Genomic DNA, 14,715 nt, shown 5'->3' with positions numbered 1-14,715 from the left:
AAAAAAAAAAAAAAAAAAAAAAAAAAAAAAAAAAAAAACACAGTTAGTGAAAATGGTGTTTTTCACGTCGTACTTAACTGCGCTGTCCAGATGAAGTTAACAAAGATTGTAATTTGTTGAAATAGAGGAAAGTATTCTGTCCAACTTTGAAAACATCCTAAAAATTAGTGAAAACATTTGGTTGTCATAGCTAGAGATGATCTAACAGAGCCATATACTATTTGAGGGCTATAGTATAGAAATACTATATTTAGAAATATAACTGATACAAAGCCAGAGAGCAAATAGTTGCATCCTGACTTTAAAAATGTCCATGCAATCACGCATGCAGCTACAGTAGCTGGTCCTGCAGATCTAGTTATTTGTGTGTATGAATGTCTTGTTAGCTCTATGTTCTGTTTAGCTGATGATCTGGATTGCTTCTTCAGTCAGAATCTAAGATTCTGTTGTGGTTTGCAAAAGTTTCTTTAAGGGCTGAAATTAGGAAAATATTAAATGCAAGGGTTAAGCAAGTACATATATGGATTTAGCTATATGGATGAGAGGCTCGATGGGCTCTTTCTGCCCTGAAATACTACTACTAATGAAGAGATTGCTTGTTAGGGGTGGGGTGGGTGAACTCATGTTCTCCTCACTTGTTCGAAGTAAGACTTCTCAGTGACAGAAGTGTTAATTTTGAGTAACATTCAGCCCAAGCTTATTAGGCTTTTCTGTGAATTTTACTGAACTGCACTCTGCAGCTGCATCTTTTTCTGGCTTATTCAGATTATGAAAGAAAATTTGCAGTTGACCTACACGGTAAAATTTTAACCTTGTTAATGATACCATTGCAGAAGATAAAGTGACAACTCAGGCTACTGAGAAAAACAAACAAACAAGGACAGCAAACAGTTGAAGAACTCTGACTATAAAATAACCAGTGACACACAGCAGCTCATTTACAAACATCTCACTGTACTGATTGATTAACTAGGCACAGGACTAGAATAATCCATCTCTTGTGGTGTTACTGATGTAACCTGTAAGCTGTGGGCTGAACCCTTCTGGTACTGGGCAATTGGCATCGCCTACCACTAACTTCGATTGCTTTCTTTCCTTACAGACCCTCTCCTGTGGGAGGAGGGTCAAGGAGTTGAGGACTACTAGTCATAAAATACATGTACACCTGTGACAGAGCACTGGCTGCACCTTTGAAATGCAGTCAGATCTTTCTAGATTAGGATCATTTTATGCCAGTTAGATACTTTTCTTTAGCCTAACAAGACAATGAATCAATCCTCATTTGTCCTTTCTGCAAGTACTTTTCACTGGAGCTAGAGGTAGGCATTTCAGAGCTTAGGAGAACCCTCTTGCCCAGTCCTCTCTTCTCTCCCAACCTTATCTCCCAGACGGTTAGGATGTCGCAACCCAGGAGAGGGGAGGACAAGGGGAGTGGCTGTCAACCTTGGTCAGGCCATGTCCCTGCAGCAGCTGTGGGGGAGCCCTCCCTGTAYCACCAGTGGGGCAGGAGCAGACTGACCCTCAGCACTGGGGAACAGGAGTCAGGTGAGAGGGTGTCCTGCTCTGCAGTCCTGGTCTGGCTGGAGAGGAGAGCGGTCAGTGATAGGGGCAAAAGCCTGGAAGCTACAGCAGGAAGGTATTTTGTAGGCAAGCCAGCTGTGACCCCTCTGTTCCTTCCCGTGGTGCCAGCAGCCCCCTCTCCTTCCAGTGCGGTGCTTCTCTTGGTGCTGTAACCCCGCTTGCCTGTCCTGCCTGCGCACTGCAGTACCACTACAGGCTTAGCTTCTCTAACCTTTTTTGTGGTTGAAAGGGTTCCAATAATGTCACTCTGTCACAGCCTTCAGAGCACACATGCATCAGCACTAATATCAGTCTTTTTTTCTGCTACTTCATTGTGTATTGATAGGAGTTAAATATATAAGCCCAGAAAGAATAAATATTAATTCACTTTGAAATTTAACATGGAAAATATTTTTTTCCAATTAATTACATTAGTTTTGATGAATTAATTTTTCCACTCAGTACTACTGAGATCTTAAAGCACTGTCATGAGTCTGGACGTAATCTCTGAAAACCCCAAACCTGGTGAAACAATCTTAGAAGAGAGTAGGTAAAAGCACTGGAAGATGCTATAAGATGTAGGAGGAAAGGTCTGGGCACATTCTCCAGAAAAAGAGACCAAAGAGGAATTTGTCTGTGTATACACCCAGACAGATAGTCTGAAGAGGACAAGGATCAAGTACTCCTATTGGTCAAGAGTCAGGCTGTTAATAGATTTAAGCTGCAGAAGGAAAAATTCAGTCTGAAAATTAAGAAAATTATATAACTGGAGGAAAAGTTAGACAGTTAAACCTGTTGCCAAGACAGAGGTTGTGAAACTGGAGATTTTCAAGGCTAGGCTAGACACCCATCCATCAGGGATGGCCTTGGAATAACTGAGCAAATCCAGTGAACAATGCAAACAGCTTGACTGGATGACCCAGTAACAGTCCCTTCCAATCCAAATACATTCTGCAATCTCCCAGTAGCTGGCAACTTTTCCATTTCCAGCATAGCAGTGATGTGTTACTGCCAGCTGTACCATCACTACCTTATGCTAAAGCCAGTGATGTACCAGATTGTAGCTGAACGCAGCACCTTTAATAACATTTTTTTTTCTACTAGGTTCCACTTGTCCTTAATCCATGTGAAGACTTGTTGGAAACACATTCTAGAAACTTGAAGGTTTTCAGTGTCCTAATAAATTCTGTTGTGTTAAAGAAGAGCCTGTCCAAATGAGCAAGACATCCCAGCAGAACACGGCAACAGATGCGAATGGAGTAAGTGTGATTCACACCCAAGCACACGCCAGTGGTTTACAGCAGGTTCCCCAGTTGGTGCCTGTGAGTCCTGGTGGCGGAGGCAAAGCTGTGCCTCCAAGCAAGCAGGGAAAGAAGAATTCCTTTGTGGATAGAAACAGTGATGAGTATCGCCAGCGTAGAGAACGAAACAACATGGCAGTGAAAAAGAGCCGGTTAAAAAGCAAGCAAAAAGCACAAGACACACTGCAGAGGGTCAACCAGCTCAAAGAAGAAAATGAACGTTTAGAGGCAAAAATTAAGCTCCTGACCAAGGAGCTGAGTGTACTGAAAGACTTGTTCCTTGAGCATGCGCACAATCTTGCAGACAATGTGCAGCCTGTTGGCACTGAAACCACCACAGCAAATCCAGAAAACAATGGACAGTAGACACTGTCATGAAATGAACTCCGGAGGTACAGCTTGTCTGTGCTGCCCATGCAGTAACCGAGCACAAACTGTTCTTTTAACCATTATTTTGTGGAGATTTTCTTTTTAGGTTTAACACTGAAGATTTGATGCAACTAAAGCATAATTTTAGAGTACTTGTTTTAAAATGTTAAATATTTTTCTTCTTTAAAAGGTTTGGCTAATAAACGCAGATGATCTAAATTCACAGTCAACAAGGAGCTTAGAATTAGAGAAGTAGCATTTCTACAGAAATGTTCACTTACCTTCTTTTATTTTGCATAACAAGAGGAATCCAGCCGGATGGTTCACTGTAGTATCAGTGACTGATACTTGGATGAAATGTCTTTTAAGTACCTTTTAACGCTTTTAAGCCTTTTGTTTTTTTCCATTACATATTACAAAACTGCAAAGGCCGTAGAGGGAATTTGCTTTCTTGTTTGGTGGACTACTTCAGATCTGTAGAACAAGTCCTGTAAAGCACCATTTAGGTCCTTCTTACCCAGTCATTATTAATGGGGAGGGTATAGTAATAGTGAGCTGGGATGCTTACTAGCATTTTCTAGAAAAATAGCAATATACTATGACATATATAGGCAGTTGGCTTCCAGACTGCAAATGATAATCTGAAGCATCATGTACAAGGGGCAAAGTAGCACATTGAGAAAGCCTTTCAAGCCTATATTCATATATTAATGTTGTTCACGTAGTGACTCTGGGGCCTTAAGAGAATGTGATTTTGGTTTTCAGAAAATGTCAAAATGCTACCAAAAATCTATGTTCTGTAAAATTGCATTCTTGCCAAGATGCAGGTATCAGGGAGAACAAAATGTGTGCAGCTTGGCTAAGCGATGAAAGGGGTAACACAGCATCTGTTCAGTCAGAATATATGGATCACTGCTCATTGTCATTCATTTTCATTTTCAAGGCTGTTCAGATTTGCAGCAAAGATCGTACAGAAATCCAAAGTGATTTTAAAAATAAATGGCCCTGGTCTGAATAACTGATTCAGCATAACTTCTATAGCCATCATACAGTTGTGTGAAGGAGTATCCTCAGTCTTGTCTTACTTCCATAGAACTTTTTCTATAGCAATTTTTAAATGCTAGTGATAAGTCTTTGCCATGATCCATAATGCAGTGGTATGTACTATATTGAGGATTTAAACAATAAAAGTAAAGCAGAAAGTTTGATGTAACCTTAATTTATTTTCGAGTATTTCATTGATGATGTGGTTGTGTTGCATTTAACCTGTGTGTCTGGCTAGTGGATTATTACACTGTCTTAATTTCCTTCCCACACTACCTTTTCTTCATAGATTATTTTGTAGGATGCTTGTTTGCATTGTATCTGTACTTAGGAAGAGAGCTTGGAAAACAGCTCTGTGAAGATGCTGTTAGAAAACAAAGCCTCCAAAAGTTCATTTTGAATTTAAAATTTTAATACAATGGTAATCACACGTGGAAGACTTTTATGGATTGTTTTGAATTTTGGTAGTCTTTTTAAAAAGATGTGTTTTTTGGTTCTAGCTGCAGCTTAAGTAGGCAAGGTTGAAATAACAGAAGCTAATAAAAACATTTTGCCTCTAATGCTGGCCTTATTTTTCCTGTCCATTTTCCCTTTCCCTCAAAGGCAGAAGCATCCACCTCAACTAGGTATCGTCGAGAAATCAGTGAGATGGTCTCCGTTCCTGTCCTTTCCTGTCCTCCCCTCAGGTAAACAGACACTTAGTACAGCTTGGGCTGAAGTCCCGATTACCCCCCCCCACACACACACACACACAAACAAAATTTAAGACCTGCATCTACCTTTCCTGAAAGGATATTGCACTGAAAAGGTTATGATTGGAGAAAAAAAGAATGCCAAATAGAAAAGATGACCTGAAAACCACTCACGTTCACTCTGCACCAGCACTGGTGTGAAAGCATGAGCTAGGCTTATCCCTGCTTATTTCCTCTGTGAATTGGGGCTATACGGCTCTCTTGTCCCGTCACTGACTTGATAGGTTAATGGGAGATTATCTCCTGATAACCAGGACAGAGGCTCTAACTCTCTCTGGTATCTTTTTCTGATTTTGGTGAAAGTCAGCTACTTCTAGAGTAATGATTTCTCTTATCTCGATTGGGAATAAAATCTTTCTGATGGAAATGCAGGAATGCCTGATGCTCCTGGAGGGCTAAGGCTTCCACTTGTTACTCCAATTGATTCCAATTCCCTCTTGTTAAAAAAAGAAATCTCTGTGGTATGAGAAGTCATTTGTTTGCACAGTAACTTTTCTGGCTTAGCAGTCTATGCACTTGCGTTGCGTGCCTAGGGAGGCGTACAGGCTGTGTGCAGCACATCGCTTTCAATGTGTGAACCTACTGATCCAAGCCTATAACAACTTATTTTAAATCTCCCCTTGGTGGGAGGTGGGTTGCAAGACAGGCACAAATCTACCACTCTAAAGCCCCTCCAGCCTTCTGGCAGAATCGCTACGTCTCACCCACCCTGGATCAAAGGCAGAGGAGAGGCTTCCCCTCCGCTTTCGCCAAGCTGCTGCACCCAGACTGCGTGGCTGCAAAATGCCTCAGCCTTACTCCTCCACTGTAAAGGCACTGGAGAACATCTGTAATGAAGCAACTTCTTCCTAAGCAAAGGAGGAAGTAATACACCTACCTAAAAAAATAAATCTCTGTATGCTTATAAAAGCTAGTTTTCCTTTTGACACAATATTCTTAATAGTAGCCACTGTCTAACAGAATACAGCACCTACCACAACAAGACAGACATACAGCACGCTACGTTTCACCAGCAAACCTTATTCTCTTAGCATACCAATAAAAGACCTTGTCTACTCTGTAACTTCCATGAGCACTAGGAGGCTCTGCCACTTTAATTATACCAGTGTAGCTGCAGCAGCATAATTTGCATAGCAGATAAATCCAGAGTGCATCCAGCCCTAGGGAGGTGAAGCAATCTGAATGTATCAGTTCAGAAGTGATTTGGACCTTCTTAAATACACAACCTTGCTCAACATAATTCACTTTTTCTGTTATTTTGGTGCAACACTATTTGTGTTTGCAGCAGGGAACAAAGCATTTGGGAAAACATGATAGCTAGCAGCCTAAAAAAACAGCTAATGAAGCCCCCAAAAGTTTATCATAGTTTGTCTCCCATCACACATACACTAATACATCTTGAGTGCATTAAATACCCTTTTGCCTTTTATTTTTAAAGACATGTTTTCCTGCTGCCTATCCTACAGATGCAAATTTAGAAAAAAAATATTCTAATCCACTTTTGCTTTAAGTGGATAAAAATTATCAGAATTATAGAACAGAGATGTGGAAGGAATTTTATAGTCACTGGCCTGGATATGAAGGAAAAACTGGAAACATTGTACCATCCCAGGCTGAAACACATCCACTTCTCAGGCACACGTAACCAGAGAGGTCCTTACGTGAGCGTGTGCTTTTTCCCTCCAGAGCTCTTCGCAGATTGTTGTCGCTGGTACATGTCGAAGCAGAACCAGTTCTGCCTCCTGCAGACTGCTTGACCTGTTTTGCAGCAGCAGAGACCAGTATTTGCCAAGATTAATCACAGGCAGGGAAAGGCCTATTAACTAGACTTGGGTTACAGCTTAACTGAAACAATTCCAAAGCTCCATTTTTTTGAAAGTTTGTGAGGTGTTACTTTAAAATAGTAACAGCTATTGAACCAAAGCAACTGCAGGTTTCAGAGTGCCCAAAGCAGTGTGCGATCTTATGGGTGTGTTCAGAGCGTGCAACACCGAAGCACTTTGAATCAGAGGGAATGAGGCTGAGGCCATGAGCACAGTCTTGCACTAACACATCTCCAGAGTTTTAGGAGGGAGATGAGTCTGCAGCAATGCCAAGAGGTTTCTGTATTCATGAACCTGCAGGGTTACCAAAGCAAGGCTTGACGTCTTTTGCACAAGTACTACAGTTCAGAGGTACGAGCCCTTCAGTCACCACAAAAGGAAGCAGTAGCGGAGTTATAGATAAAACCTGCTCACCTCACATCCTCCCCACAGGACCCCTTTCTCTTGTCAGTCAAGACCTCCCTTACTTACCTCTTGCAAAGCACAGCCAAGTAACTGCTCTGAAAAAAAAAACCATTTTTTAATAAAGTGACATCAAACAGGAGTAAAGTCCCCTGGATTATTTCACAATGTTGCTTTTTTAGTCTCCAGCATGCAGGTTCCTATTTGGCAGTGGGTCACTTCGCAGTTAGAAATAAAGAACAATAAAGAGCATGTTCTTGTCACACTGGTCAACCTAATTAGCAGTCTACGCAGAGCAACCTCCCTTAGCAATTCTGAAGGACATTATTTCTGACCCAAATCCAGGCCAGCCCAGGTGAGGGCCATGGCAGTAGATGGCAAACTGCTGGCCCCTGTCTGAGCTCACAGAGTGCCAGCACGCAGCAGAGCTGCTGAGTGGATAAAGCCAGCAGAGCCCTTGGCGTGGGGATAATCCTCGTACGGCTGGTGACAAGGCGCAGAAAGGCCCTAACATGCTGCTGTGACTTAGGCAGCATTCGGAGGTGGGGAAGGTGCATCGGTGGCAAATGCATCAGCTGAACTAAGAAGTATAGCACATGCACACAAACTCTGCAATGGATCCTGAAGACTGAGCTGAGTTGTGATGCATTCATAAAGTAAGTAAAATTATTCTGAGGTAGTTGCAGCAAGTAGGACTATTTTATGACACAAGAAATGTATTTGTTCTCCTGCAGGCTGATGAACACTTACAGTAAATACAGTAAAGAAAGGCTTCTCTGGGTAATTTGATTTTTGTGTGAATGGAAAAATCATTCTATGATCATTACTAATATAGTTGTGGTGTATCCAAATAAAATTTATGTAATTTAATTCTGCACCTGCTAACACTGGACAGTTAAAAAGAACTCTATCATTCTGCAGAGCATATTCTGATGACCCTGAGCCCTGTACCAAAGATGCTCTCTTTTTGCAATTTTTACAACTCTGCTAAACACCACAGTAATCTAAATTTTGAGGGACAAGTAGATGTACAAATCTAATAGGCTGTGGACTCTGTGTGAAAGATCAGCACACTCACTATCCAGAGCAGAAAAATCTGGCTAATGAAGGGTCAAAGTTTCCAGAGCATGAATTGGTAGAAAGGTCAGATAAAGAAGCAGGAATAGGGAGCAGAAGAGCATAATGAACACAAAGTTGTGAGCACAAACAATGCCAAGGATAAATTTTAATAAAAATCTGATTCTGCTTACTCCATCAAACTGAAATAAGATTCATGAGAAAGATATGTGTCATGACGTCCACTGAGAATAGATGAGATTCTTACTTTCTTTTTTGTGCTATCTGTGCTGAAGTTTAGAAAAAGGACTTCTTAGATCGTTACAACTGTTGACAGCATTCAGATAATCCATTTGGTATTTTAAATAGTCCTTATCATCAAAATTTAGATTTTATTGGAAGAAAGATGAGTTCAGTATCACAGGAATACTCCTTCACTGGAAGGAGTATAAGCCCTGCTGATAAAGCAGCAGGGTTATTTAGCTGGCACTTCATAATGTAAGCAAAGTAGCAACATTTGAGTTACCTGGATATCCAGTGCCAAAGCCTCCTACTTCCATTTTTAGTGAATGAATCATTCCAGCTAATAGCCAGCCTGCTTCTCCTGCTATTAAGAATTGGATACACTTTATTTTATATGCTGCAATGTTAAATCAAAACGATGACTGATTAGCGTGAGACAGTAAGTACCATCCTGACATTTACTGCTTTTGGCTGGGCGAGCAGTCAAATGACTTGGCACTGCTCTGGCCTTCTGCCATAAAAGCCTCTATTTCTTCAACGGTACGTGGGACGCACGTCAGCAGCTCCATTCCCGTGGCCGTCACTGCAATGTCATCCTCGATTCGGACCTGTCATAGAGAACATGGAGTTACCGATACGCCCTGGCTAGCAGAAGCAGCCAAAGAAATGTTTCCCTTGGATTTGCCACCAGCCTCGCTAGTGCAACGCTTGCTAGGGACAGATCGAACCACATTGCTGGTGTCTCACTAATGCCTGAACTGCCTGTACGCAAAGTAGTCCTCTTGCTGAGCCGCAGGCTCTGCACTTAAAAATCACATTCTCTTTCCTCTAAGTAGAATTAACTCTCAAAGGAGGAACTGTAACATGAAATTGCTTGTAGTGGATATACTCTAAACACAGAATTTTGAGCTGATGAGAAGGTCCCAGGCAGGTCAGACATTCCTTTTAAAATACAATCGCTATGTTTTCAATCACACAAGAGAAAAGCATATCTTCTCAGTTTTTCCAGCTCTTGTTCTGTTAAAATGAAAAGTATGTTCCATTTCTGTTTGACTCTAATCTCTTCTTACTAGTAAATGTGCCTACATAGTCATTTCCCATTATCTTATCAGAAAAATGTTAGTAAGTCACTAAGCTGCAATAAAAGCAGTTTTAGTAAGGTGTAAATCCACAAGAACACAAACTCTGGGGACTCCCACCTTACAGTTGCTTTAATTGTTTCTGACCTCTTGACATTTTCAGCTAAAAATAAAGCTGGTTAACATTTGTACGTCTGATTGCAAAATAATCCATTTGTTCAAACAAAATGAGTCATCCAGTCCTTATTAAACTGTTTAATGATGTCTTTGCCAGATTATTTCTTCTACTTGGTATCAAGTTAAGTGTATTATAAAGCAGAATTAAACAAACAAACTCCACTGAGTTCACACATTTGATCTGGACAGCTGTAAATCTGAAAACAGCAAGTCTCCTTGCCATCAGCATATTCCAACAAGCCCACGCGCTGCTGCAGCAGGGGAGATGGGCAACACAGGGTGAACAATTCTATGCACTTGAACGACTTCTACTTTTTTTTTTTTAATTCATTACTTCAAATTTGGCCAGTTGAATGAATAATAAGCCAAGGATTCACACCGCTGTTGTACTGCAAAAAGAGTCACCAGTCTGAGACTCGAGCACAGCATGGCAGGATGGATTCGACCCTACTGAAAACCCACTGGCACCAGGGGAGTCATGTAGAAGCACGGGAACCCATAAGGCAGACCTGGTGGCACGCCAAAGCCAAAGCATCTCACCAGCAAGCACCACAACGAACACAGAGCTGTGGTGTGGGAAGTACAAATGTTAGCAAACGCTTCCTATGGAAAGGATCTCGTCGCAACTATTTCTAACTTTGCAAAGCATCACCTATTTGAGCTGAAATTCACTGCTGTACCTGCTACAGAGAAATTTCAGCCACAACCATTCAGTTGCTTAGAGAGTAAGATTAACAAAAAAGAGCAACTGTGCTCTAGTTCAGCACCTTGTGCTTTCACCAGTGCTTTGGCACTACGTTTGAGCAGTTTAACTGCCCTGAAAGCAGAGCAGAGGAGAGCCAGGCCAGCTGGGAGAGAGAAGAGCAGGTGGGGTAAGTGGTCTGTCCACACTGGGTCTGCTGGAAAGGACAGAAAGTGAAACTGGCCACAAAAGGAAATTAGGACTGGGAACAAGTTGGAGAACAGAGCTAGAGAAATGGAAGGAGACGGGAAAGAAGACACAGTGAGGTGAGATGGGAATGACAAATAACTGGGCTGCAAAGGTCCATTTAGGACTGGCTAGAGCCTGGGAACAGACAATTCCCAGGCAACAAGAAAAATGGGCAAGGAGAGATGGAGGCTCAAGAAGGAGTCTGGAAAAGGAGATTCTCGCAGAGGGGGGAGGACTGAGGAAAGCACAGGGAGGTGCTGGAAATGTCAAGGCCAGGAAATTGGGAGTTGCCAAGCAGAGGAAGACCAGGGAGGCCCGTGAGCTCAGAGCTCACACAGCCACAGATCACATAGGAGGGGATCTCGTTGGAGACGACACAGGAGAATGCAAGCCCTGCTAGCTGTCTCTCGGGCCGTGGGCTGCCGTGGAAAGAGTGGAGCTGGCACTGTACCAGCAGCCTGCTCTCTGTCAGCAGATCCACAGGATGTGGCTGGAGGCACCTGGACCTGGTACCCTCATGGGGCCTCGCTCACCGCTCTTGGGACAGCTTTCTCCAGAATCTGACCATGCTTCTGCCCATAGGAACCTAAGTTGAAATACGAAGAAAGACTCATCGCTTCCAGTGCATACACTCCCTCTGCTTAACAGGAACACGAGTGCAAAGGAATAGTTTTTCAATGGGGGGGAAAAAGTTTTGCATTTGCCCTTTTTATGCAAACTCTCTAGGCTTCACATCAAGCTCCAACTCACCAGCAACAAAAAGGTCTTCAGAGGACCTGCAAGACCTTCCTTACAGGAGAGCCCGGCATTTGGTCTTGTCTGCTGTCCAAATGGACAAAAGATGCTGGATCTGACTGGCAAGGCTCGCTGACGCGGGAGTGCTGGTCCCAGTGGGGGCAGCTGTTATGAAACTGGTTCTCCGAGCTGTCCCTGTTTTCAGGCTCTCTGTTTGGCACTGCTCGTTTCAGGGCTCCACAAAGGAGGCTGGAATCAGGCACAGCTTAAAGCAACAGCAAACAGAGGTGTGATGCCTCCAGCCACACGAGAGCCTCCTTTCAGGGGCTCTGCAAACACCCTAGGGGGCTTGTTCTGCACAAATGACATTTTTCAGAAATGCCTGCAGCAGCAGGCATCTGCAACAGCAAAGTGGCCAGGAATGTCAGCACTGTCCCGAAGATGCCTGCTCCTTATCAAGGGTAGCACCATGCTCTATTTGGCTAGATCTGATTGCACAACAGCCTAACAAGAACAGCAGCCTGTCCCGTGGCTTGACTCAGTGGACCCAACTCTGTCCCAAAGCACAGCCGTGCGGGCACAGCCCAGGGCAGCACAGGAGTTAAATACCAAGGCTTTTGTCAGCTATATATATAGCCTCGCACTTTGTCCTAACTTACTAATACAGTCATGCTCCCCAGGGCCTCTTGTGTTATCTTCCAAGAGAAGGGGGTTGTAGCACTCATTCATTTCTTTCAGATGATGATATATATAAAAGGCTTTTGAGAGTCGAGAAACAGTGTTGGCCAATTAAGCAGTCCAGATTAGCACTATGACAGATCCCAGATGCGATTAAAAAAGACCACTGGTGACACGTCTTCTTTTTTTAATCTATCAATCGTTTGTCTAAGCATGGCTGTGGAAAGCAGGACATCTGCCTGGAGAATGATGATGGCCCACACATGCCATTATACAAAGCATGTTAGCCCACGAGCTCATGTCTGCTTGAAGGACTCTGCAGGACTGGGGAACCAGCTGACTCTTGCCTCTTCCTGCGTCACACAAAACGGTAACATCGAGATGTTTTGTGTCGAGGCTAACAGCCTCCGTGCTACACAGGGACTCTCTTATCCCATCCTGCCAGCCTTCCCTTTTCTCATGCACCAGGAAGTCCTCATGTCAGGCACACTTTATTTTAAAGGTCTACATATAAACATTTATAAAGAGCATCCAGATTTGCAGCGTGAGGCTATGTATCTCATTAGATCTGATATAGCTGGAAAAGCAAGCTTGAGGCACACAATCCCTTCATCAAAGCTCAGAAAGCAGCAATAAACAGCAAGCTAAATACAGGCTGGAAACAACTGCTCTTCGTTTAACCTAATTATGTTGATTAGACAACTTAAGAGAAAAGTGCAGGAGGCTTATAAGAAAATAGTAGCTGTTTTGGGGTTGCCTACAACTATCGCTCCTCTTGTAACAATTTTAAAGCAAGCTATATATTTCATTATGACATTTGCTTTTCTGTAAAATCTCTTCCAAAATACATTTCGAGTAGTATTACTACTGCTGCACAAAATGAAGTGTTAAAAAGCAAATAAGCACTACTATGTTTATTGCCTAGTAAACTATTTCATTCCAGAACACACATTCACCACAAAGTCTAGAAACAGAGCTCAACCTAACGCAAAATAAAAATAAGGACAAAGACAACTGCATGGGTCTGTGAACAAAAGGCAACGAAATGTCCTTCTGTAGATGCAAAAGGGGAAATATTTTCTGATTTTATTTGGTTTAACTTTAGTTCCTGAATAAGTAAAGTCCTATTGTTTTAAAAAATTGTATGATAATATTATCATGTCTTCAAGGTCCCGGGTTTTGTAAAACTATTTAACTTTTAAATGAGAAAAATCTGCAAATAAAAGAAGGTAATATATTTAAAATTTTGCTTTTTCTCTTAGTCATGTAGAGTTTTTGCATATTAGCTCTAGTACGAGTTCTGCAAATCCTGGGGCAAAGTAAAGCCTGAACAGAAACTGAGTATTCTAGCCCACGAAAAGATTGGTTTTCCTGAGCCTGTGAGAAAGCATCCCATGAGCTGCATGAATCAGCAATCGGCTTCTGAAGAATGGAGCTGTTGAGCCCTGAAGGGCGGCATTGGGAGCTGGTATTTGCCCTTCCCTGGGGACCGGATGCTTTTCTGGAGCAGCACGTACAGCCGTACACGCACCTCTCCTGGCTGCTAAGGTGTTACTGGGGGCTTGCACTGCCCGGCTGAGCGGCGGTGCCGTGGACTCAGCGCCCTGCCGGCCCGTGGACAGCCCTCACCGCACAATTTGTGTCCTCAGTGAACTGGATTTTAGTTTTACAGAGCAAGAACTGCAGTGCATGTATGTGACTTCCCCAAATCAGCACAGGAGGCTTGCAAAGGGCCAGGACCAGCACCCACCACCATAGGGGATTTGGCCACATGCCGAACTGCACAGCCTGACCGCTTGCCTCGTGCCGAGGGGACCCATGTTTCACCACGTTTGGTAACAAGCCAAATTACCACGTCTCCGAGGCCTAGTTCCAGCTGCAGAGGCGTTACCCGTAGGCAGAAGCACGGGGCTGTCTTGGTGCCAGCCTTGAACCCGCGCACAAACCGCGCTGGGGCAGCCGGTCTTGCACAAGGGAACGGCAGCAGCAAGCAAGAAGCGGTGAAGGAAAACTCGTGTTTTCGTTCATTCTTCTTCCCCTTTGAGCTTTCACCAGCTCCTTATGGCTAATATCAAGCAGTATAAATTACAATACATAGCTACAGTCATTTTTGGGAGGGCACAAGCACTCCTGTTCTTCACATAGAGACTTATCACAGTGAGAAAAATTAACCCAAACCTACACAAGACATGAATTCCAGGTGAATTCATTAAAATCCACAAATTCCCTGTATGGATAATGAGAACTACAGTGGTGTTACCTTGGTTAACCTAAATCTGTTTTTGAAGTGAATTAAACTAAACCAAATTAAGAGCACTTTAATTAGTGCTGAACTCTGCAGAAGGAAATGGACTATTTATTTCCATTGTTAGAGTGGATTTTTCTTTTAAACTTAAATCTTGTGAAGTAAGATTGTATATGACATTAGTGAGCTCTTCAGCTAGAGCTGATACCAATACTAACATTTGTACTGTCAATATTTGACAGCGGAAACACTGGGCTAAGATCTTTCTTAATCATGTAGAGGAAGTTTTCTGATGTATGCTTGAGAGAAATATTTATTAA

At 42.7% G+C, this 14,715-nt stretch overlaps 2 protein-coding genes across 2 annotated transcripts in view; one reads left to right on the top strand and one right to left on the bottom strand.

Annotated features, from left to right (window-relative positions):
* The first annotated feature begins 1,218 nt into the window (after nt 1–1,218).
* CEBPG (CCAAT enhancer binding protein gamma) lies at nt 1,219–4,834 on the top strand. Its single transcript, XM_085303755.1, has one exon. The coding sequence runs from the start codon at nt 2,775–2,777 to the stop codon at nt 3,225–3,227; it is 453 nt and encodes a 150-aa protein (XP_085159881.1). The 5' UTR covers nt 1,219–2,774; the 3' UTR covers nt 3,228–4,834.
* A 3,627-nt stretch (nt 4,835–8,461) lies between these two features.
* PEPD (peptidase D) overlaps nt 8,462–14,715 on the bottom strand; it is a 141,220-nt gene continuing 134,966 nt past the window's right edge. The window contains exon 15 of the mRNA XM_085303752.1: nt 8,462–9,158. Within this exon, the coding sequence (XP_085159878.1) occupies nt 9,009–9,158 (150 nt within the window). The 3' untranslated portion in view covers nt 8,462–9,008. The remainder of the gene's footprint in view (nt 9,159–14,715) is intronic.

Source organism: Rhea americana, unplaced genomic scaffold (assembly GCF_003343005.1).
Source record: "Rhea americana isolate MKP2758 unplaced genomic scaffold, rheAme1 scaffold_20, whole genome shotgun sequence".
Taxonomy (NCBI): domain Eukaryota; kingdom Metazoa; phylum Chordata; class Aves; order Rheiformes; family Rheidae; genus Rhea; species Rhea americana.
This window is presented reverse-complemented; position numbering and strand designations above follow the sequence as displayed.